At 41.8% G+C, this 26,348-nt stretch overlaps 1 protein-coding gene and 1 long non-coding RNA gene across 9 annotated transcripts in view; one reads left to right on the forward strand and one right to left on the reverse strand.

Moving 5' to 3' along the window:
• LOC148329655 (CUB and sushi domain-containing protein 3-like) overlaps positions 1–26,348 on the forward strand; it is a 493,599-nt gene that overhangs the window by 322,910 nt on the left and 144,341 nt on the right. For all 7 annotated transcript variants that reach the window (XR_015845569.1, XM_088306210.1, XM_088306213.1 and 4 more), the window contains 2 exons: positions 15–197; positions 9,831–10,007. Coding sequence is in view for 6 of the 7 variants with exons in the window: in XM_088306210.1 (XP_088162336.1) it covers positions 15–197; positions 9,831–10,007 (360 nt within the window). In the remaining variant the exon portion in view is untranslated. The remainder of the gene's footprint in view (positions 1–14; positions 198–9,830; positions 10,008–26,348) is intronic.
• On the reverse strand, positions 12,065–22,406 carry LOC148329656 (uncharacterized). Of its 2 annotated transcripts, XR_015845571.1 has the most exons (4): positions 22,248–22,406; positions 17,719–17,976; positions 13,964–14,243; positions 12,065–13,876 (listed from the first exon to the last, which is right to left on the reverse strand). It is a non-coding gene; the product is annotated as an uncharacterized LOC148329656 (long non-coding RNA). The 2 variants fall into 2 exon arrangements; XR_015845570.1 differs by lacking the exon at positions 22,248–22,406 and having other exon boundaries at positions 17,719–19,097.

Here is a 26,348-nt window from a genome sequence, read left to right on the forward strand (position 1 = left end):
ATGTCTCACTACAGGCAACACTGTGGGCACCTGTGGAGATCCTGGCACGCCTGCACATGCCAGCCGGGAGGCAGGGAACTTCAAAGTGCGAAGCAAGGTGCGATTCACCTGCGCAGTGGGACATACGCTGTATGGCTCAGCAGAGAGGATTTGCTTCCCCAATGGGACATGGTCAGGCAGACAGCCATTCTGCAAATGTAAGGGAACTCTCACAATACTCTGTAATGTTATTGTGAAGGATGTTTCTATCAAAACAAGCTTGAAAAAATGAATCAACCAGCCAAGATTGTCTTTGATCTCTCGCGAGGAGCTTTGAAACTTGATAACATGACAAACTTAAATTTCTTTAACACATCCCTCCTGTTTATCACGTTTCAAATATCATCATCAAAGGCTGTTGCTTGAGGGGGGAGAAAAACTACCCAAAAACTCCAAAACTCTGGAGAAAAAAGGTAGAAACCCATGCCCCGAGCGAAAAGCCCAAAAATAATAACAATTAAAAGATAATAAAGCAAAGCTAAAGCTGTTTTTGGTCCAATACATGTATGTACAAAATAAACCCGGAACATCAAACATTCACAACTGCAACGCTTTTCTGTGAAGTCATCAAAACGGGTTCACATATCAGTAAATAATCTGGTATTGCTGAGACTTGTTCAAACCGGGTTCGGCGGTCCTGCAATTGATTCAGAGGAATGGTAATGGCATATTCTCGTGAAAGAGAGGTGACATTAATCAGTGTCCCTGAGTCTTTTGTCAGAAGCTGCAGGTTTTTCTATACGAGTGTAGACAGCAGTCTGCGGCTGTGCAACTTGTCTGCGTCGATGTCGTCCTGGTCTCGAGGTTGTGCGCTGATTTCCACCAGGCAGAGCCCTGCAAGGAAGTAGATGATGCATCTGGTCGACAGGGCTGTGCCCAGTCGCCGTTCGGCGGCTCGTTCCATCTTTCCGAGAGGGGTGGTTTGCCACGGAAAACCCTCTTTCCAACTGTGGTCTTTCGTCGGTACACTAGCGTGTACATGGTGGAGATCCTATTCCGAGGGACTAACGTCGCTAGGCCTGTCAGCAGGGAACCGGAGAAGCTTGCACTGCGACTAATGGACCCAGCCGCCACGCCCCTCGACTTTTGCTGCCGTCGGGGTCAATGCAATCACCTGATGAGGGCCGTCCCAGCGCTCACTGTCCCAAAGAGGTTGTTTCAGCACCTTGAGGAAGACTTGATCTCCCACACAGACGTGGTCCGTCTGTGGGTCAGAACACACTGGCAAGTCATTGTGTCTATGCATCTCTTTTTGGCCAAACATGTTTTTAATGTGGACTGGGACCGATGTGCCTGTCGCTGTTTGTTCTGATGAGTCAAGATCTGGAAGTCTATATGGGCGGCCATATAGGATTTCGAAAGGGGATAGTGTCCTTCCTTCGGCGGGCACTATCCTCATTGCTGTGACGACGATTGAGATACAGTCGGGCCATTGTCTTTTTGTTTCTCTCATTGTCTTAATAAGTCTGGCTTTAACAGTTCCGTCCTGCAGACTGTGGGTGGTATGCACAGTGACGCTTTAAGTCAATTTGCAGTAATTGTCCCACTTTTGTTACAGCGTCATTCAAAAAATGTGTGCTATTGTCACTTCGAATCACTCTTGGAATACCAAATGTTGGGATAATTCGATTACACAATGCTTTTACAACAGTTTTAGCATCAGCATGTGCTGTTGGAAACAACTCAACCCATTTTGAAAACACATCAATTATAACCAAGCAATATTGCATCCCCAATGCTTTGTTCAATTCAATGTAAACCATGTGTATTGTGTGAAAAGGTTTTGCCATCTGCCAATTTGCTGACCCCGTCCCCAGCTATGTTTGCCCCTCTTTTTTCCCAATATGTGCGTTCAAGTGGTGGTGCATTTTTCTGACGTGAAATCAAAATCTCAAGTTGGCCTGTTGTGTGTGTGTCCATTTCCCCTATCAGCAATGTTGTGTCGACGATGGGGACACCTTGGGCTGCAGCGTTCGCTGCATTGTCAGCGAGGCGGTTTCCAATTGTAATTGGGTCATTTCCTGTTAAGTGAGCTTCGCATTTACAAATCGCTACTTTGTCTGGCAGTTGCACCGCACCCAGCAACTGCTGAAGAAGTGCTTTATGTGCAACTTCTCTTCCGGTTGTGGTTTTGAAGCCCCTATTTGGCCAATGTCGACAGAACACATGAACTGACGCCCAACCATACTGGCTGTCTGTCCAGATTGTAATATGCTTTTTAGAAAACATCTTACAAGCCTGGATCAGTGCAGATAGATCTGCTGCTTTCGCTGAGCATGCAGATTTTAATGTCCCTTGAAACAAAACCTTAGGTTTGGTGGTAATTTGGACGTGGCTCCCACAGTCGTGTGGCGTGCCATCTACTGGCGTCGGGAGGAGCGTCGCTGGCTCCCAACTTGGAGCGGGTATTCCTGGGTGTTTTTACTCACAACCCTCGGTCAGTTTTAGATTTCTCAAACGTTGGACATTCATACAATACACATTCACACTCACAGATGGATCAGTTCTGTGTCCGTGAAAATAGGTAAACTATTTTCGTCTTCTAGAAATAACAAAAGCTATTTCTATACTGTCTCTTCCAAAATAGCAAAGTTAAGTCTGTTTTTTTCTACCAGAAAATAACTAAGCCACAATGGGTAAAGGGAATCCCTGAAACCCTACTATCCTCTTCAAAAACCCAAATACTCGAGTTTTTTACTATCTGTTGTATACAACCACTGACCTGTGACAATCTCCCCGCTGGTCGAGACACTCGCAGCTCGTGGATGTTTGTGCTCTCTCGGTGGAGGATGTCCGAGGACCGGCCTCCTGGAAGGGAGGTCTTTCACGATGTCGCCGTTTTCAGTCGTCGTCAATCGTCCACCGCAGATCACACGTTTTCATCCGGCAATTGAAGGACCAAGTAATGTTAAGGATGTTTCTATCAAAACAAGCTTGAACAAATGAATCAACCAGCCAAGATTGTCTTTGATCTCTTGCGAGGAGCTCCCCCTGCGCAGTCAGAGGAAAAGCTGGGAGCTTCCTGCTCCCGCGTGGTTTTTATTTGCATCATAGCATAAGCAATTTGAATATGCAACTCATACAGAATGGAAAACTTGAACATTGACTTTATCACACTCGTCCACACTCTTACTGCTTATTCTAACAGTTTCAGCTTACAAGACATCTTTTGGTTCACACTTCTGCTAAGTTTGAGCTGACCGGTTTCCTGTTCTGCTGCCAGCACAGACACTTCTGCTAATTCTAAACCGCAAAAAGGAGTATGTTCACTTGAACTTCAATTGACCTGTAAGCATAGTTTGAAACTTGATAACATGACAAACCTAAATTTCTTTAACAGTTATGTTTGCAACAGTGGATGTTTGGTAGACCGGAGAAGTCTCGATAAAAGACAAGACAAACCACTGGCATCAAACTCATTTTAGCTCAGGGGCCACATGGAGAAAAATCTATTACCAAGTGGGCCGGGCCAGTAAATTCATGATCTATAACAAAAAACAACTGGTGTCAATATTACATATTTTCGCTATTTACTTGTTGTCAGATAACATTTAGGAATACCTATCATCTACCCAGAGTTTTAGCAACACAACTTTATCATCGTGTTCTTTGAACATCTAATACAAGAATGAGGTCTCTGTCTGAACACTGGAGGTGTCTTTGCCAGAAGAAAAAACAAACTCACGAAGAACAAATTAAGTTATGTCAAATACGCTGTGTGCTATACTGTTTAAAAAGTAAATGAAAAAAGCACCTCAAGACTAAACCGAATGTCCGCTGCTGGCCCAGATTGCAAACCCCCACCCATTGTGAATCTCTTTGCGGCGATTGAAGGCTTTCACCTGCGCTGAGCGACAAAGCTGAATGCTAATGTGAATGCTAGTGTAGTTATCCACGTTATGACACTTCAGCAATCATCAAGCTATTGGCTTGTTACAAATTGAGAGCTTTAAACTGCCATAATAACAAGCAGCCCAAATGACAGACATTGGTGCCAGCATTGAAAGGCAATGCATGTGCATTGAAATAACTTGTTTTTGTGACATTCAAGAACAGGGAAGGCAGAAACACTTAGCCCATAAGCACTTTAAAGTTTCCGTCAGCACGGAATGTCTACCTAATCTACCTAATTCGCTCATCAACGGTTCCCAGAATGACTTGTGTGGTGCAATGAATTTAATTAATGATGTTACAAGAACCTTAATCCTTAGCATATGTATTATCTGTAGTTGAATGTGTCATATGAACACACTTGTTTGTTTCATGTAGCACTATGTTTTAGTTTTTTTTTTCTTTTCTTTTTTTATCAAACCATGACTTAAGATTGTGCGTTAATTCGTGACATCCAGGCCATTTCTTAGTATAATTTGCATTGCCCATCTGTGCATTGTTCATATATGGTTTGAATGAAAGGTTTATGGGTAGAGTACTTCATTGAAATGTTCCATATAAATTAAAAGATAGAAGGATATGGCAAAAGAGCAGTGGAGTTGGTTCAGAGTTAAATCTACTTGTTTACAACTACCATCAGCCATTTGGAGAATTTGGGGAGGCTGTTTAATCAGTTGTGCCACATTTTTTTTTTAACTTTTTACCAAATCTTCTCGCGTGATTGATTAAACCTGTTTGTGAGCCTAGTCTGGCCTGCAGGCCATATGTTTGACACCCAGGCACACACAAATTTCCCGCCACTAAGGGAACTTTTACCTTTTAACTCATGATGTAAAATACAGTAAAAAGAATTAGGATGATGTGTATTCAATTATGTCCAAAAATGCTTGGAACAACCATTATCCCAGAAAATATCAAGCCTTACCACGATATGTATTTAATGGGCATCAGACATGCATAAATACATCAACCTTTCTAGTCCACTTTGGGGGGTTTGAAGCACCTCTGAAATGAATTTCAGAAACTCAGAGGAAAACAAAATAAGCCTAACTGTCATGTCATTATCCACACCGCTTATCCTGTACAGGGTCGCGGGGGAGTGCTGGAGCCTATCCCAGCTGACTACCGACGAAAGGCGCACTACACCCTGAACTCATCGCCAGCCAGTCACAGGGCAGACATAGACACCGTCACTGAGTGGGAACTGAACCCACATTGCCCGCAGACAACTCAACTTTAGCTGTCATCATCACCTCCTCGAAACATTGATAGAGATATAAAAACTGAAATCACATGTAAAATGGGCATGGCCTCATGCAAGTAACACAGCTATAGATTTTATCAGTTTCATTAGACAAAAACAATTATTGCCTTCCTGTGAAACATCAAAATTTTGTCATCTGTAGGAAATTTACTCTTTAACTTTATAATGACAATTTTAGCAGTTGAAGCCTTAACCTTAATCAAATCGAACATCTTCCTCTGTCAGAAGAGCAGAACATACACACATAAAGATTGTACAATACAGATGAGCAAAGCTACTATGTGGACCTAAATAAAATTTTAAACATGGGCTAGGCCCACAAGAAATGTATCCTTTAGTTGTTACATCCAATTTGATTCCAATCAATGTCCCTAACCTTTTGTTCAGTAGCCAAACTGTGTGACAATTTGGACCAGTTTCATCAACTAAATGCAATCACACACCTTGGTTTACGGTAAGATACTATACATACTTCTGTCCATAACCTCCAGAAAACACCTGCCTGGCCTCACTATGATGGCCACCCGCGGTGCCTCCAAGGTAAGGTGAAGTTAGGAAAATCTTGTTTCATTGAATCACCACAGAAGTGGTGTTCTCTAAAACATATCATCAATTTCTGATGATAACATGAGAAAAATCAAAGTAGCTAACAAGACAGCAAGACAACAGGTATTCAGTTAACAGAACCACCTCAATATCGCCATGTCAGATGGAGACCCACGAATAAAATGGACTCACAACACCACAGCAGTGGTAAAGAAGTTCCGCCAGCGTCTGCACTTCCTGAGAGTCCTCAGGAAATTCAACCTGGACAGGAAGCTGCTGCTAGCCTTCTACCACTCGTCCATCGAGAGCCTGCTGACGTACTGTGTCTCCACCTGGTACAGCGGCTGCACTGAGGCGGACAGAGTGAGGCTCCAGAGGACAGTCAAAACAGCGCAAAGGATTATTGGCTGCCCTCTCCCCTCACTGTCGGACATCTACACCGCCCGGTGCCTCAGAAGGGCTCTCAACATCGTCAAAGACAATACCCACCCAAACTCACACCTGTTCGACCTGATGCCCTCTGGCAGGCGCTACAGATGCATCAAATCGAGGACCAATAGACTGAGAAACAGTTTCTTCCGAGAGCCATCTCCATTCTGAACTCTCACACACACACGAGAACACCCTTACCTTGCAGAACAGCATTGTGATGTGTTTTTATATACACTATTCAGTACTAAATTCCATTGCACTCTCTTATTTATTTATCTAATTTATATATTTGTCTGTATTATTGTTGTATTGCACTGGAGAGGGGAGCCCTCTAATCTCGTGCACACTTGAGTACAATGACAATAAAGGGATTTCTAATTCTAATTCTAATACAGAAAGGTGTCTTGTAATTTCTTCACTGACCGTTAGGTATTTTCAGATACTATAAATCTTCAACCACCTTCGTGTCAGGTTTTTGCTCACTTTTACTATCCAGGGTCTACACCTGAGATGACCTTTTTACAATCTGACTGATGAATCCACATATTTCTTTTAACAATTTGCATGCCAGTCGGTGTGGTCAGCAACACTTGCTTGCAGCACCCAATCACCTGGAACCACCTGTTGCTCTTCCTGCTGAGAAACACAATCGCTTTTGAAAACTTAATGTATATCTTGTATCTCTAAAGTCTTTCTCATGTAATCTGCTAAATTTTCCTCATCATCCAATTCCCAGTATGGAGGGTTTCCATAGTAGGTAGAAATACAGTATTTGTCGGTAATTGTGAGGCCCCGATTTTCGATCTCCATTCATGGAGATATCATGTCATTGCCGTGCCTAAAAAAATAGTGGCTGAATTGTCACTATTGCCATAAATGTCCACTTTAGGCTTCATGTTTCAAGAGGGATTAAATAAAAGTAAAATACAAAGTCAATACAATTTGCAGATTCGATCTCCCAGCTGCTAGCACACTCCCTCCGGATGATGATGTAAAAAAAAAAAAAAAATCCTAACTATCCAATCTAGGACTATATATGAAAGTGGCCCAAGTCGGATTTAAAAAGAATTGTAATTGAGCTGTTCAGACTGTCATAAAAAAAACGTAAAACAGATACAGGTTGCATACGGGCAAAATAATCAGATCTGGTTCGCATTTTCCTGCAGTGTGAACCTAAAATGTCAGACAAGGCATGGCCGTCGTAATGTCGAAACGTCTCAGGTCAAGGACGTCGTAACCTGAGGACTTCCTGCAAAGTAATTTTCCTCAAATTTCTACACACAATAATGACAAAAAAATTGCAATTGAATTAAAAATAAAAAAAACTAAAACAATCACTTGTACATAAATCATCACAGACCTTCCACAAAGAACAAATTTGAGCTCAGGCACCTCATGATTCCCCTGATCATACTTGAAAGGCTAATTGGAATCCACCAGTGATAAATTCAACTGATTGGAGATTATTTGGAGAGGCATCCAACTCTCTATATTGGGTCCCACAGGTGTGCTGGCGGTTCTCGATAGAGGTGGTGGTAGTAGGTGGCAGTAGGTTTAGTTGGGAGGACGGAGGTTAGAACCCTTCCACAGACAATTGCACACTCACATACACAAAAATACGAACATTTCTAATTTTCTAATTTCATTTTCTGCATTCTCAGGCAGGTTTTATGCATGTCATGTTAATAAGATGTATTTTCATCACAAAATCCACACTGTAGCAGAATGGCCCAAACCTTTTGTTTAATTTTGTCCAGTATGTCTTGGGAAAATATATTAATGACGATACAGTTCATATCTTACCTACAAGTAAAGCTGTTACTTCTTTTATATAGTTATGGTCTTGCAATTTCATTTAAACTTAGAAATTCTTTAATTGTTGTGACACAAAACAAAACAGTAAATTTGGCCACAAAAGTTCATAATGGGGCGGCACTGCGGCCAACTGTTTAGCACGATGGCCCCACAGTGCAGAGGTCGTGGGGATTGATTAAGGCGCCGGCTTTCAGAATCAGAAATCCCTTTATTGTGCAACGGGATTAGAGAGCTCCCCTCTCCAGTGCAATACAACAATAATTCAATTACATATATAAATTAGATAAATAACAGAAAAAATAGTGAGATGGAAAATATTACGACATAGGATATATAAAAACATCACGTCGCTGTTCTGCAAGGTAAGGGTGGTCGTGTGTGTGTGAGAGTTTAGAATGGAAATGGCGCTTGGAAAGAAACTGTTTCTCAGTCTATTAGTCCTTGATTTGATGCACCTGTAGCGCCTGCCAGAGGGCATCAGGTCGAACAGGTGTGAGTTTGGGTGGGTATTGTCTTTGACGATATTGAGAACCCTGCTGAGGTGCTTTCTTGGATAGAGTTTGCATGTTCTCCCTGTGCCTGCGTGGGTTTCCGCCTGCGTTCCTAAAACACGCATGGCAGGTTGATAGGAAACTCTAAATTGCCCCTCGAGAGGAGTGTGAGCGCGGATGGTTATTCTTCTTTTGTGTGCCCTGCGATTGGCTGGCAACCAGTTCAGGGTGTACCCTGCCTACAGCCTGAAGATAGCTGGGATAGGCTTTAACACCCCTGCTTGGAATTGGATGTTGTATATTGAGTGCCTAGTCTTGTAAGCGAACCTGGCCTATTGGAAATAGCCCATCATAACATCATGTTTACTGGTATGGGATATCGGAGGTGGCGTAAATATAAACACACATAAATATACTAATAGAAGAAATGTTTAAAATAAATGTAACCTGAAAGACAAACATTTGCCTATCCACAGGCAGGAAGAAGAAAAATCAAATTGAGGAAACTTACCACCACATGTTTCCTCAAGGTTGATCTAGAGTTCTTGAACGCTGAAATGTCAGTTTGTTTAGCCAAACAAAGAACACACTGCATAGTGTTGCTCGTGTTTCGCACCCTTTAAGGGAACATACTTTTGATGTGAGGCCAGGGGTGTTCCTCTACTTCTGCATCCACATAGTCGGCATTTTGGAGTGACATTTTCAATCCGTTCATTCACAAAACGACTCTTTCCCGCTGCTGAAGTTGATTATGGTCACGGGATGACTCATGAGACTGCAGGGCTATGTTTGGTTGGTGAAACACACTCACTTGGAAGAGCCAAGCGAATGTCTCGCTCTGACAAAATAAACGTGTCTTTCCCCGAGAGAGAGACAGACACGAACGTACGCAGAGGAGATTTCATTGACGAGTTCAATGTAGCCTAATGTAGTGGAAGTAAGATTACAGTTTCTTCTTCACAAATCTGCTCAAGTAAGAGTAAAAAGCATAGTGATCTAAAATCGCTCCTAGAAGTACAAAATTTCCCCAAACTTTGTCAAGTAAATGTAATGGAGTAAATGTAACTTGTTACTCCCCACCTCTGGCTGTGACTATATGAATTACATGTTTTTGCTTGTTGACACAGCCTCTTAAAACAAAAACAAGGCTGCCCTGCATCCGCTTATTTGATCCAATGAATTTAAGTTTACTTTTACATTTTTCTAATCAAGCACTAAACTGCATAGACTGGAGAAGTTATTTCCTCGACTTCCAAATGTCAGGTTGTTAATTCAAGCTATGGACAATTTGAAAGACTCTATTGTTTTCATCCTTGACCCTCACTTCCTCTCATGTCTCATCTTTATTGCAGCTGTGCAGTGTGGGAACCCAGGAACACCTGCTCATGGTCGTATTGCCAATGTGGATGGTACAACCTTCTCCCACTCTATTGTTTATTCTTGTATGGAAGGCTATTTCCTCTCAGGCTTGCCTACACGCCAATGTCTGGCTAATGGCACGTGGTCTGGCACTGCTCCAAACTGCACAAGTGAGTATGATATGCAGAGAATCTTGTTCAATTCACTTTAATGGTTTCCCAGCTGCACAATATTGAGTATAGATATGGAAATGAGAAGGCTAATTGTTCTGTTTATATTGAAAGAGAAATAAATGATCTCTGATTCTTAGGTGAGTTGCGCTCAGTTTGAATGAATCATTCCTCTATCAATAACTCAATTATATTTGCTTGTGTGTGTAGCATTAATAGGGGTCAATCGAAGGACCATGTGTAGAGGGCGGGGGAAATGCCTGCATTACTCCTCCGACAAATAATTTTGGATTGTTAGAGGATGACGAAAAACCTGGTTAAATCAGTTTTTATATGAAGGTAGTTATAAAAAAGGAAGCTATTTTACCAAAATAGAAGTTAATACTGTGACCCAAACACATAGAATTCACACTTGACTTCTGTATATGGACAATGTTAATTAACTACAGTTACTGATACTCACACGATACAAGATCCTATTTTACGGTAAGCCTAAATGCATGAAGAAGAAAAAGAAATACTGCATGGATGTAGCATGCACACCCACAGACTCCTGCGCTGCATCTCCTTCAAGCACGGACGGATCCTATACCAGAGGCCCGGGAGCTTGACGACTCTGCGGAGGATCTTAGCTGTTAATATTATGCTGTTCTTCACAGAGATATCAGACATTGTTCCTTTTATCTGCTGTAGTCATTCACCCAGCTTGGGGGTTACTGCCCCCAGTGCCCCGATCACTACTGGCACCACTGCGGCACCACACCTTTACCCTCTTCATTTCCTGTTGTTTGTCCTTCATTTCTTTTTTCCCCCCAGCTTTTTGTGTTATTTCTTTTCAGGATCTTACTTTCTTTCGTGATTACTGTCCATCACAACTGCTTTCTTCTGTTTATCCACCACCACTATGTCATGTTGGTTGGCTATTACCGCGGTGTTTGTCTGTCTGGATCTTGGAAGTCCCACAGGATTTTCGCCTTGCTTTTATCAACCACCTTCAGAGGTGTCTACCGTCTTGATTCTGGGACCTATAGTCCATATTTGGTAGAGATGTTCTGATACATTTTATCGCACTACGTGATATCACTGCTCCATGTATGCTTTGAACATTTCTGACACCTAGCTGTGTTATGCTGCATCATCTTTGGGGCTTCTCTCCACAGCCTGTACCTGTGATCCTGTCTGATGTGATTAGACCCCACCCTCTATTGATTTTGTGTTTAGAGCCTGTTATTGTGCTGCCATGATTAGTGCCACTGTCTTGTCTTTCACGCAAGCTTTTTCCAGTCATTTCTAAGTTTACTCACTGTCAAGCACTTCTTCAATTTTTCATTGATACATGTCTTGCAGGGACTTGTGTTTCCATGACTGTCTATATGGCTGCTACTTCTTCCTGGGCTGCTTTTGCCTGTGGCTAAGCAGCTCATCCCTGGGGGCCGTCATCTTTATAAATTCTATGTGGCCTGTTGTTTACTCCTGGATAGTGCCCATGACCCTCACTAGTCCACGGCCCCCCCCCTTTTAACTTTGTGTCCAGCGTCAGGATGTTGGACTTAGGGTGGAACCCTCCATGCATTTTAAGGACCGTTCTTGTCTTGACATAAGTGGCTTGCATCTCTTTTAGTGGCCAAGGTATCATACGAGCGGGGTATCTGATTACAGTCAGGGAGTGGGTGTTCATTGTTTATACTCAATAATGGTGCTCGTTAAAGATCTTTTGTCCTTTTCTTCATCGCTCTCAACAGCTCAACACTCGCACACGGACGGTCAGAACCACCAAAACATCAAGTCTACAACCCCACTTACGTCATCACTAAGCGATCCTCTCCAATTGGTTGAGAATTGCCGTAAATAGCAAAATAAACAGGCAAACAAATTTAATGTAACAATCTTCACTATCTTTAAAAAAATGCAAATAATGATTAACTCAATACCCATGCCATTACACAAAACATCATGTATGAAAATAACTTTCAAGACGGGAATAATCAATTAGAATATTATTTTATTTTTTGCAAAGGCTTGCTTTTCATTAACAGTCATTTTCAAGTTTCCTTCCTTCAGCACTTTCAGATGCAATAGAGAAGACAGCCCTTTTTGTTTTTGTCAGACAATCAGCCAGCTGTTCCGTCGTAGCTGACCAAAGGACATGTTGGATCCTTTTGCTTTGGAGTAGTTCTTTGATGCCACTTATTTCTAGTTTGTCATTTTTCTGTTACAAATTTTGTCGATTTAAAGGCTTCCACAAGTGACTAGTCTATGACACACATCACGGGTAAGATGTCATGTCCGACTTTTCCTGTAATTAGTTCATAGTAGAGGGAAGACAGAAATAAGGCATTATCAAGGCTTTCTCCTGCCAGTGTGCTTCAAACCACTCTCCTGATCCTCATTGATTGCCAGCAGATAGGTGGGAATTTTCCTTCCTTGCCCATCAGCACAATGAGATGTCCACCTTCTGTTCCACCATCGCTTAGGATGCACTGAAAACAAGCTTCAAGGAATCATCTCCTAAGTTCTGATATTTTCGGGTGATATGTTGTGATTTAACTTTCTTAATCACTTTATTTGCTTCATGCAAGATTTGCACAGTGCCATGTTTTAAGATGGACGCAAGGATGCTCATATCAAACATGATATCTGGCCTGCTTTGTCTGGCCACCCACAGGGGCTGATCTATCTTCAACCTTTTGGTTGTCAGTGTCACAACGAGTTAGAGAAGAATTAAGCTCCATTGCTCTTGATGAGTCCATGACAATAGGTTCAAGATGTATGTAAATATCCTGTTGCATTTCCACTCCACCTTTCACAGTAGCAAAATCCATGCCAACGTAACGAAAGCAATTATGTTCCTCGTGTCCCACTTGAAAAGAAGTCTTCTCTTTAGGGATTGATTGTTGTGGAAAAAATGTGGGACACCCCAAATGAAGTCATCTACATGAGAGGCGAGGATGCCAGTAACACAGCTGTGTTCATCTAACCAGTAGAAAACAGCAGGATCTATTTGTGACATTGTGGCTCTTGTTTTCAGAAGTGTGTGTACCAGTAAAGGGAAGCATCAGCTAGTCCATAGACACATTTATTTAGCTTCCATATTTTGCCTTCTGGCGGCACGGTGGCCGACAGGTTAGCACGATGGCCTCACAGTGAGAAACAACATCGGGCGTGGGTTCGATCCCGGCTCCGGCCATCCTGTGTGGAGTTTGCATCCTCTCCCCGTGCTTACGTGGGTTTCCTCCGGGTACTCCGGTTTCCTCCCACATTCCAAAAACATGCATGGCAGGCCGATTGAACACTCTCAATTGCCCCTAGGTATGAGTGTAAGCGCGGATGGTTGTTCGTCTCTGTGTGCCCTGCAATTGGCTGGCAACCAGTTCAGGGTGTCCCCCGCCTACTGCCCGAAGATAGCTGGGATAGGCTCCAGCACCCCCCGAAACACGAGTCAAGTCAAGTCAATTTTATTTGTATAGCCCTTAATCACAGACAGTCTCAAAGGGCTTTACATAACCACAATCGACATCCCCCATCTTAACCCCCAGGAGGGCAAGGAAAAACTCGAAAAACCTCATTAGGGGAAAAGTGAGAAACCTTGAGAAGGGACCACAGATGGGGGAATCCCCCTTCCAGGATGACCAGGCTGCAATGGATGCCAACTGGGCAACATTTGACACATACAATGATGCTATGCAATAATAGATGAGATAATGTGAGAGTTAATTGAATGAAGTGCTGCAGGAAGATGACTTCAGTGGAGTGGGTCCTCATCCAGGGCCGTAATATCCATGGCAGCATATCCGAGGATGAGCCTTCGATCTTGTACCGGTCAGTTGGTGTAAATTCAGAACAGCCACTTCCAAGTGAATCACCATCACCTAATTCCCAAGTCGGGGAATTGGGAACAGAAATAGTAAACAGGCCAACAAGTAGTTCAACGAAGTGCTGAAATATAAGGAAATCACAAGAGGCGCTGCATGAAGACGACTTCGGCAGAGCAGGTCCCTTCCCGGTTCGTCAGTGCCGTAATCTTCAAAGCATGTCCCCATCACCTAATTCCCAAGCAGGGGAAGAGGGGGCAGAAAAGAGAAGAAGCGGCAGTAAACAGGCCAACAAATAATTAAATTAGATGCTAAAGTATACAAATAAATTGATCAAATGTCACGCTGCAGGAAGACGACATCACTGGAACAGGTGCATGCCCAGTTGGTCAATGCCTTAAACTTCCTAGTGGGTCACCGTCACCTAATCCCCCAGCCCGGGGAAAAGGGGGCAGAAAAGAAAAGAAAAGAGAAAAAAAAAGCGGCAGTAAACAGGCCAACAAATATTTCAGCTAAATGCACAAGAGTATAAATGCGTCTTTAATAGTGTTTTGAACATTTCTACTGAGGTGGCACCTCTAATATCTGAGGGTAGTGCATTCCAAAGCATTGGTGCCCAGATAGAGAACGCTCTAGAACCTGCGGACTTCTTTTTGGCTCGCGGGATCACTAAAAGACCAGCATTTTGTGAGCGAAGGTTTCGGGACGGAACATATGGTACCACGAGGTTAACGAGATAGGAAGGTGCTAAGCCGTGCAATATTTTAAAAGTAAGTAGCAGAACTTTAAAATCACATCTCAAGTGGACCGGAAGCCAATGCAAATTGGCTAATATCGGGGTAATATGATCAAACTTTCTCATCTTAGTTAAGAGTCTAGCTGCTGCATTTTGAACTAACTGCAGACTTTTAATACTAGACATGGGGAGACCCGAGAGCAAAACGTTACAATAGTCGAGGCGAGACGTAACAAACGCATGGATTAAGATTTCCGCGTCACACATTGATAGAATTGGGCGAATTTTAGCAATGTTACGCAGATGAAAAAACGCAATTCGAGTAATATTTTTAATGTGCATTTGAAATGACATAGTTGCGTCAAATATAACACCGAGATTTTTTGTTGAATCCTTTTGGGTAATATTACATTTATTGATACTCAGAGTGGTGTCTTTGAAAAGGTACCGATGACGCGCTGGTCCAAAGATGAGCATCTCGGTTTTATCTGAGTTAAGACGCAAAAAATTGAAAGACATCCAATTGTTTAATTTCGGCAAGGCATGCCTCTAATTTATAGCAGTCGCGCGGATTCGTTCTATCCAACGGCATGTATAACTGCGTATCATCAACATTATACATCACCAAGCAGTAGCATGTAGATGCTAAACAATAGAGGTCCAAGTACCGATCCCTGCGGAACTCCACATGTGATCTTACAAAGATCCGAAGTCGCATTGCCATGAATTACACGGTGCGTCCTCTCCGACAGATACGAATTAAACCAAGAAAGCGCTGAACCTGAAATGCCAACACACGTTGCAAGGCGTTTTAATAATATGTTATGATCAACGGTATCAAAAGCGGCACTAAGATCGAGTAAGAGTAATATTGATGAGGTGTCGGCGTCCATAGCTATGAGAAGATCATTAGTAACTTTAGCAAGGGCCGTCTCAGTAGAGTGGTTGGCTCTAAAACCCGATTGGAAAGGTTCAAATTGATTATGAGCAGTCATATATTCATTAGGTTGTTGCGCTACAACTTTTTCAAGAATTTCTGCAATAAACGGAAGATTTGAAACCGGCCTATAGTTGTTGAGACTCTCTGGGTCAAGGTTTGGTTGCTTAAGTAACGGTCGGATAACGGCGCTCCTAAAAGCTGCTGGTACTATACCCGTGGTAAGCGATAGATTTTATATATTATATTTATATATTTATATTCATATTATATTTATATATAATATATATTTATATTTAAAACAGACGGTCCTAGGGTCGTAAACAGTTCTTTAATTAGTTTGCCAGGAAGCGGATCGTGCACGCAAGTTATCGGTTTTGCCCCACTAACCAATTTTGTTAGGCTTTCAAGAGATATTTTTTTAAATTGACATAAGTTATTGGACAGTTATCAGCCCTAATGTCCCTATGAACACCATTTATCGCGGAATTCGACGGAATTTTAAGAACAGTGTCTTTAATCTCATCACGAATACACTCAATCTTCTGAGTAAAGAATTGCATAAAATCGTGAGCTGAAAAGGAAGAGCTATCCGAGGTTGGTTGCTGTTGCGTTAGCATTGCTACGGTATCAAATAAATATTTAGGGTTGTTTTTATGTAAGACAATTAATCTAGAATAATAATTAGTTTTGGCTAGATCAAGCGCTTCTTTGTATATTAGTAAACTATCGCACCATGCCTGACAGAAGACCTCAAGTTTGTGAATCGCATAAGGAGAACTTCAAATGTTTTAAAGGTATTGCTAGGACGAGGACTAAGTTTTAGATTCGATTCGGAAATTAGGGCTAAACCCCCGCCTTTCTTTTGAGGGCGCGCAACATGCGAGCTCACGAAGTTTGGAGGCAAAGCCTCATTCAGCGGTAAAAACTGATTCGGTTTTAACCAGGTCTCGCAAAAACCAATCATGTTAAGATTATGGTCTCTAATAAGGTCATTAACTAACAAGGCTTTCAATGAAAGCGATCTAATATTTAAAAAACCGAGTTTCAGTAAAATAGGTCTATCTAAGTTATTCCGCGCAACAGGACTCCTGGTCATAATATTAAGGAGATTGCCTTGCCTAGGTCCCAGATTGTACCTCGAGCAACTATAAACGCGGCGAGAATTTACGACGGTCGGAATCCAATAGTTATTTAACAGCTTTCGAGTGCTATTATTTTGAGAGAACGGTTCGTCGTCGAAAAAACCGAACGGGGAGGAATGCTTAAACCCATCATGTATTGCCACCTCAGTAGAAATTATATCAGTATGAGATGTAACAGCATATGGTGTGTAGCGCTCACATCTAGAAGAAAAGCTATGTGTGTTGTCTAAGTCTAGCATAGCGCTAGTTAGCTCTAGCCTTACAGACTCCATACCCTTCCTTATAGGCTCACTATTCGCCTGCAACCCGACCTGCTCTAATATGAATAGTCATGGAAGGCTCAAACAATAATCTATGTTTCTAGAAAGAGTGATGGCGCCTTCCCAGTTAGGGTGAAGGCCGTCCATCCTCAGCAGGTCGGGTCGGCCCAGAAAGAAGGCCGGTTATCTATAAACTGTAGTCCCTGCTCACTACAAAAACTAGCCAGCCACCAATTTAGCGAGAATAATCTACTAAACCTCTCATCATTGCCTCTCGCAGGCAAGGGGCCAGAGACAATTACTCGAAGCCGACTCATCTTTCTGGCGAGATCACAAGTCCTTGCTATGTTTTTCTTTGTGATCTCTGATTGCTTCATCCTAGTGTCATTGGAGCCAACGTGTATCACTATATCTGAATAGCTCGCGTTGTTTGTCTTGCGCGCTAGCTCCATAAGATTAGCTTCTATGTTGGGTGCTCTGGCCCCAGGAATACACATTACTGTGGCTGGATTTTCAAGCTTAATGTTGCGGGTAATGGAGTCACCTATCACTAAAGTGCGGTAGCCATGAGACAGAGGTGGAATGGAACTGCTATGTGTCTTAACAGGCTCACCGCGATTAGCAAGCCGTTTACGGCCAATGCTAACCGGACTAGCAGGTTGGCTACAACCCGTGCTAACAGTCGTGTCCGCCACGTTTACGCTTACCACATTACTCTGCTCTAGCTGGCGGACACGTCCCTCTAGCAGGGAGAGTCTTTCCATGAGAATGGTGCACTGTTGCATGTGGTGGTGCACGAAACCATAGTTGCATTTACTCACCCGGTGGATGAAAGCGGAGGAACAGATGTCGCGCCGAAAGTGACATCTGCCAGTGTGTCTGCACGATTCTTGCCACGTACTCGTTCTGTTTGCCGTGTGCAGTCTGTGATGTGCCTGCCTGACTTCAGAGCGTCGCTCGCGGCCAGACGAGGAAGGAGGAGGAGAAGCCGTACAGAAGATGGATGGATGGATGGATTTTGCCTTCTCATTTAATTGAGCAGGAGGATGGGGGTGGATGTCCCGAGACCACTCTGCTCCCTAAAGAAAAGTTGATTTAATGTCCATGGAGTGTAGTGTCCACTGTCTCTGACATCACTGACACCAGCAACTTTAGTAACTGATGAGCACGTAGGGGAGTCTTTAGGAAGAGCTGAAGTGTTTTACGCTGCATAACCCCAAGCTACTAGACGTGCTTTAGGTACTATGCAATCAGGTGTTAACATTAGCGTACACAGCCACCAGGATGATATCTGATTTTGACCTTCGACTTCCCCAAACACCCCATTTCTACTCAAATTATGAATGTCATCTCAAATGAAACATCTGTGATTAACAGGTCATTGTTATCCAATTAGAACATACTTCATTATTGTCCAGAGGCTCAACATGAAGATTCTCGACCTGACTTAGAGCAGGTCACCTTGTGGTACCTGCTATGTTCTCAGGTTCTGTGTTATTGTCGGTTGTACCAGTCCCTCCATTGTCCAGTGGGCTTTCCAGCTCACCCCATCACTTTAGCTGAATGAGAAACGTGTTTTGTCACAATAATTGATTGTCCAGATTTCAGTGATATGGGGTGTCCCACTCCAACATCCAGTGGCCGCGGATCCTCCAGATGGTTCACTCCTAAGTCAGTATTGTCATAAATGTGTACGACAGTACTTTGACCAGTGTCCTTTTCTTGAGGTTGTTGTTGATCTAGAGCAGTGGTTCTCGGGAGCACAGTGCGATGCTGAGGGGGGGCAAGCGGGAAACAAGCGTTGCCATGTCGCTCGTTGTCCCGGAAGTAATTTCGTTCGCCGCAACTTGAATACTAGCCGCCAAGCTATTTTGCACCGCTGCAGTCTGAGCTTCATTTGTACTATAAATAAGTCCGTGGACAGCAGCAGCAACGGGCTGCGAGATGACAAATAAACAACCCCGCTAACAAGAAGCGTTCTAAACGAGTCTGCGAATGAGGCGGTGCTGTAGTAGTTTCGTGTGGTTTTCACACCTCCTGTCTCATCCCTGAAAGCCATGCCATTTTTGAGGTGTGTAGTCGAGAGCAAGTTTTAACGCTTGGTTCGACCACCAGGGTGAGATTCCTCTTAGTCAGGCCCCCAGAGTGCTAGCTGCACTCCAGGGAGCCGCTCAAGCCTCCACACGACGGCAACGTGGGAATCTCGGTCGTGGAGGGAGGCGGTGCTAAGCGTGATAATCACTAAAATGAATTACAGAGTAATAAGTGCTTCGATGTATGCTCAACATTTAACAGAAGTCTGACGCGAACCGTGTTTGGGCGGAGAGGCAGCAGCTATGAACAGAAATGTTGTATTCCAACCATTACGTATCGAAACATAAAATAAGACGACGGCTACGTTAGCAATTTAGCAGACGCTCTCAGACCGGAACACGGAAACGGATGACATCACCAAACAAAGAGGTTCAACGTCAAACGTATTGTAGCGCCTTTAAAAGACCACGTCAGAATTCCATTCAGTTCTCGACTTTTTATTCCTACAGAAATGGCTCTGTTGGCCGTACCCGATCAAACACAGGGGAACTCGCTCCGTCATTTTCAACGGATCTCTCTCTCTCTCTTTCTCTTGCTCGCACACACCTCCCGTCCAGTGAGTCACACGATGCATTCACAGAAATGGGACACAACACAACTCAGAGAAACACAAATGTCAAAATGAGAACAGACAACCCAATTCGTTACAGTTCAGTAAATATTTGTCACATCATCAATATTTGCACCACAGACTACTGAGTTTCGAGATCCTCTTAATAATACTTCTCAAAATTAATTTAGCTTTGCTAAGGGACATTTTATATACATAATCTAACATCGATATACAATGAACATGTACATTTGTACAAAATGTGAAAGAATTGGTGGTGGGGGCGCGCAAATTGTTTTTTTGGTAGGGGGGGGCGTGACAGAAATTAATTGAGAAGCACTGATCTAGTGCAATAGCATCTTTGCTGGAGTCAGTCTGAGCCTTTCTCAGTCTTGAGGAGTGAACCCTGACGCAGGTCCCACTATGGAATACAAATACCACAATTCCATCTTGTCCAATTACAACTTCCGGTCCTTTCCATTCTCAGGAGTCAGTTCTTTTGTAAAACACTTTTTCCCTCGTTTGACACCTCTCATCTTTTGAACAAAGTTGCTTCCTGAGTGCTCTTCTTGTTCTTTTTGAGCATTCTGCTTCAGTGAATCCTTTCCTTGCAGTGTGCAACGCTGTGATATGTTGTCCCACCCACACACTGATGATATTGCCTTCCAAAGCAGGTGGCTTTTCCACTAAAACAGAGCGAAGATTTGGATTTTGTCCAAAAACTAACTGGTATGGACTGAAGCCATGTACATTCAGCATTGTGTTTTTTGCCATGAGTGCCCAGTCCAGAGCTGTTCCCCAGTGACTTCCAATTTGACTTTCAATCGTATTTCCGTTAGTGTTTGGTTATGGCGCTCAGGCAAACCATTACTCCAAGGACTGTAACCAGTGGTCTTTATCTCGATATTAAAATTCTCTGCTATGTCTCTTATTTCATTATTATTAAATTTGCCTCCATTGTCCCTGAAAAGTCGCTCTGGCGGGCCGTGGACACTAATCCAAGAATGAATGAGGTGCTATACAATTACATTTGTCCCTTAGGAGGAGACAATGCTGCCAGCGCTGAAACGAGTGAAATGATCAATACAGTGACGGTATCACACATTTGGTTCCAGTTCATGTTAATCCACAGCTACAGTTTTGTTGTCGCAAGAAGCCATAGGTCGACCAACAGCAGGCTGGTGGAGGTTTGCTGTGCTTGAGACATATTTCACATTTGCCCACTATTTCTTCTAGAATGGCAGAGATTTCAACATCAACATTTCCGGCATTCATAAGCAGTTTCCTGAGTTTATAAACTGATACATGGCTGAACTGTTTGTGAACTTTCAGTAAAGCTTTGTGCTTTTGTTCTTCACTCATACTTTCTGTAATAGCTAGAAAAGAGTTCTCAAATGTGTGGGGATTCTTATTTGATATGTTTACACCAGGGGTCTTCAGTCCTGTTCCTCAAGGGCCGGTGTCCTGCCCGCTTTCCATCTGTCCCTGCTGCAACTCACCTGATTCAAATGATCAGGGTAGTTATCTAGCTGCTGCAGACCTTTCTGATTATCTGATTATTTGAATCAGGTGTGTTGCAGCAAGGAGAGATGGAAAAACAGACAGGGCAGGAGTACCCCTGGTTTACACAGTAGTGTCCTGAGCATGTAACATCAAGAGTCGTTGTTTAAACGTGGTTGCAGCATCTTTCTCCAAATTTAACACAGCCCCTGCTCGCTTTAAGGACGCTTTACTTACTAGTAAAAGAATGTCTACTGCAGAGGTATTCAATTAAAAGTCACAGAGGTCCACGACGAAAATTTCTTCCAATTAAAAGGTCCGAACCAAAGTCCAACTTCCCGAAATGTCTAGCCTATGTTCACATTTTTATATAGTTTCAATATTTAGTCATTTTCAACAGATCGCACTTATATACTAAATATTTAGCAATGTTCCCATTAAACACCTTTGCCAGTCAAACAAATCTAAGGCGTTTATTTCACATTCAAGAAAATGTGGCTCCAGGATGTTAATAATAATAATAATAATAATAATGCCTTTATTAGTCCCACAATGGGGAAATTCGAGATTTGAACCCAGGCCTCCTGGGGAGACTGGGTCCTGAACGCGGCGCCTTAGACCACTCGGCCATCCTGGCAGCCAAGGGTGCCACTTCCAGAAAAAAACTGTAAATAATCTCCTGCAGAAATATATAAATTGCTAAGCATTGAGTTAACATCTTTTACCTTTTTTTAAATCAAAGAGTTATGAGCCTAAAAAAACGGAAAGCCTAATTATCCAAGTAAAACAGGTCAACATGTTCAGTACACAATCAATAAAAATGGCTGTCCTCATGAAAAACTAATTTAAAATGAGCTTTGACACCACTTTTTCTTTTGAATATTTTTTTAACTTCTCTTAATGAGAAAAATGAGTTTGTGACTGCCCTGCCAGTGACTTAAATCTGGGTTGGAACGGAGTCAGGGCCATTGGGATTTGGTAGATTATTTCACACATCTGTGCTTTGTGTTTTCCTTTAAATAATGTTTGTGCAACTACATTTAAGCACTCCTTCACAACTTCCCCATCACTTGAACGTTTTTTTATGTTTCCCCAAAATCCATGATACTTTTACTCAACATTCGTTTGCATGCCGCTGGGTTGTAAACGAAAATGTAAAAATCTGTTGAACTGCACTCGAAGTTCGATGTTTTTGCGTGCGCTCACCTCAAACTTCAGCGGATAACTGTGCACAAAAGGGCGGTGCTTTGTTTCGTAGTGGCGCTTCGCAATGTTGCGACGGTTTCGGAGCATATAATGCACACTGGTTTTGAATTGGCTGCAGCCAGAACGAAACTAAATTTCTCCATCCATTCATTTATTAAAACAAGACGCATCGACCTCGCTAACTTTTTAGCAAGGCATACTGTCAGCAGCACTATCTTCCGGTCTGCTCCACAATTGGCAGTGGATCGTAAACAAAAGATTTGATTGGCTCAAATCAGTGACGCCTTTTCCGTATTTACTAGAATTGCAGCGCCAACGTTTGCGAATGCACCCTGAAAAAAATTCATCATAGATTGGCCATGGGTCCAGTCCGAACCATCCCTTCCGGATCCGGACCGCGGTCCGCCATTTGGTGATGCCTGGAACCACTTCTGTTTCGATGCAGGACTTTGTTATTCCTACTTTGGCTGAAATTGTAACCTTTTTTGTGGCATGCACTCTTTTCCATCTCCAAATTTGAAAGGCTTGCTGCTTTTCATGCTTGTCACTTTCTGTTTGTCACTTTCATCCAATCCCTGTAAATAGTTATCCAAATTTTTTCTCCACAGGCCGTCATTGTGCATGCCGTGTCAATTACAGCAGATCCAAGAGCTTCGACCGTGAATATCTCATCATTTGATTCCTTAGAAAACAGTGTTGCGTTGCACTGTTGAGGATGTTCGCTGTCCTGATTTTAATTGTGTAGTTAAAATATTATGCTCAAACCCAGTATTGTATGGCTGTGCATTATTATTATGTAATATAACTTTTTTTTTAAAAGGGCAGACTTTAAATAAATAAATCTCTGAGGTACTGTTATTCAATTGACAATAGGGTGCTTGACCACCTCTAGACAGTAATAGGAAAATTCCCATGGAGAAAGAAGGAATAGATTAAATGTTGCTCTACTTGGTGAATTAAATGGAATTTTCAGAGCATGTTTAGAAATTAGCTAATTAGCTGGAGTACCAAAGAAAAGAGACTTGCTGTCATGAAGTGTTTTTAAAAATAAATAGTAAACACTTTTTCACAATTGTTCCTCCAGACTGTGTTGTTAACAGGTGTGTTGATTTGAAACATTTTTTTTAAATGATTAATGTCAAATTAATGCCAGTGTACCTATATCAGTGTGTTGGTTGAGCATTTAGCAGTGACCTGGTTTCTTAAATGTTGTCTGAATGAACATTCCAGTTGAATTAAATATCATAGTCCTTGGGAACCAACGATACACACGGACAAAGATGTTGGTCAGAGAAATAAATCAATAATTGCTTTTAATAATTACAATAATAAAGTAATAAGAATGATCATAATAAAACTTGTTCGGACAAAAATGTTTGTTCCCTTTGATGTAGTATTTCGTTGTGCAATCTCTTTGAAAAGATCTACAATTAAATGATTTATTTAACTCAATAAGACTTGCACCTGCCGATGGGTGTGTTGGCCAACGCCTGGGATAAGCACTCCAGCTGCCTCAAATTTTAAAGGTGCATTATAATTGGCCGATTGTATTTTCATCTCTTTTCACAAATGTTTATGTTCAGATCAGGTGTTTTGTTGTCAGCCATTCTTTGGTGGTTTACCACTGTGCTTAGTTTTGACCTGTTGCTGAGGCCAAGCTTTTTAAAACTCAGAACGTTTGTTCCAGAGCGCATTGAACGTCTTAACATTATATTATTAAAGAGAGAAAATGTCTTCCTGAAATAACTTAAAACCGACAAAACTGGATTCATCCAAAATACCTATAGGCAAAGCAGGAAGTTTCTGGGAGAATGTCCTTTGGAGAAATCAGATGTAACATGAGCTTTTGGGCATTTCAGCTTTATGTTCAGCATGCTCTGGTTCTTTCTGACCACAAACTCAAATCATTATTCAAAAGTGCCATTCACTCAAAGTGGGCCAAAAATTGAGTGATGGTGCCGCTCTAGACACGCCAACGAGGGACACCGTGTTCCAATGCGATAAAATAAAGAACATTTTTTAACATTATAAATGGCACGCATGCTTTTTTTAGCTTGCACAGCAGCATGAAACAACACTGTCATGTAGCCCGACAAGGCATATTAAATTATTTACTGGGCAAAATAATTTTCTCCAAATCTCCTTGAGAATCTTGACAAGTCATTCAACCTGCACATATTCAAGACCCTATGCCTGCCCCAGTATTATTTTTCTACAGGGAGTCCTAGGATTACAACACAGGTACTCTCTTACAGCGGCAATGTAACTTACATTTGTACGTCAGTTGAAACACGCCGTAGTCTATCACTGATCTAGGCTAATGCAGTAGCATTTGATTGAAAAACACTTTGAGGCCATTCATGTAAAAAAAATCAAATGAAAAAGCGGGTTTGGTGGGAATTTAACTCATTTCTTCATAAAATGTATATATAAACACATCTTCAGAAATTTAGTCCACGCCTTCCGAAGACCTAGTTATATGTCTTACATTCTTTTTTACGCATGAGGAGGGTCACTAGCAACTTCTGACTCAAGATTATGGATTAACTGGAATGTTATTTTTTTTTTTTTTTTTAAAGTGACCAGCGTGTGTTTTTTTTTCTTAGTTTTTTGAGCTGTAGCAAAAGCAAAAAAAGTCATGTCAAAATTTAAATTATTACAAAAAGCTTTATGATAAAGGAATTTTAATGAAATTTAGCTATTTCCTAATGCTTATTGGTTAATAATGGAAACAGATCAAAACATCTTAAAGAAGAGAGTCTAATCTTTCTTTTGGAATGTACCACGTTTATATAGCATTAGAACACAACATTCTGTGGGCCTTACAAAACAGTCAAAATCAAGAAAAATGCTGAGATTGAGGGGGTTGCTCGAGTGAAAATGCCTGGGATTAAATGAGTTAAGTGCCTGTGTGAAAGTGCATGTGTTAACCCCCACCTGCCTCCCAACCATACAATTTACACTTTATGTCTTTGCGCGTGGTATATACTAAAAACATTGTGTTGGTGCAAGCGAGCAATACAGGTCTCACACCATATATGTGATTCACTGCACTTGCAGACCTGGCATCATTTTCGCTGATGCCAAATATTTTACTTGATGTTTAGAGAGTCGTACAGACTGCAGGGTTTTGCCTATATAAATAAATAAATATATAAATAATTGTCTGAAAGGCGATCTGTGCCATCCGCAATATGCTGGATATGGATTTGCTCTGTGGTAATAAAAAGCTGCAGGAAGTCCTCTACTCAGTGGTCCAGCAGTTGCAGTGAAAGTGATGTCTTTTGGCTGGCAGCCTGAACCATCCCCATCACTTCTACATACATGCCCTGTAAATTACAGAAATATAAATAATTGCAAATATGATATATTTTATTACGCTAGTATGAATACTTGTATCCACCTTTCTTTGCACCAACAATGCGAGTAATCTGTAATTTATAGAAATATGTACAATTACCAGAGAATATTTTGACTGTTAGCATAGATTTACTATTCCCCATCTAACTCTCTCTCTCCTCTCTCTCTCTCTCCCCACACACGTACACACATAGATACAAACATTCTGCTTACATATATTGCTCATTAATCCTCCAATTTACGGAAAAAAAAAGATGAGTAGCAGCGATTTTAGCAGTGCTCCTGACCTAACCAAATGTATCTTTTATGCTTACAACCAAGAATGGCGATACGTAAGTCCACCTATTGAGCTTCTGCATAGCGCTGCACATGTACAGGACACATGATCTCTACATATATTATCAGTATTACGGGAAACTTCATAGTCTAGTAGGGTATACTGATGTGCCTAAAACTGACTGATGAGAGCATGAAGGGTGACGAAGCTTTGAATGGGAACTTGCAAGCTACTTAGCACGGATTGAATGAGCTTATTGCAGTGATTTCTTCAAACGGTTGTGCAACAAAATAACTTATATTTCATTACTTTATTTTTCAAATTTGTATTCCTTTTTTGATTAGTTATTTTAGTGACTATTGTTGTCCTTTGCTTTAATGCAGGATAACAATAATTCTGCTCTCATGTGTGAATGAATCTGGCTTTTGTTTTCTAATATGGAAATATTTAATTAAAAATAATAT

This window comes from Idiotropiscis lumnitzeri, chromosome 10 (assembly GCF_059441095.1).
Source record: "Idiotropiscis lumnitzeri isolate Australia: NSW breed Sydney's pygmy pipehorse chromosome 10, RoL_Ilum_1.0, whole genome shotgun sequence".
NCBI classification, from domain to species: domain Eukaryota; kingdom Metazoa; phylum Chordata; class Actinopteri; order Syngnathiformes; family Syngnathidae; genus Idiotropiscis; species Idiotropiscis lumnitzeri.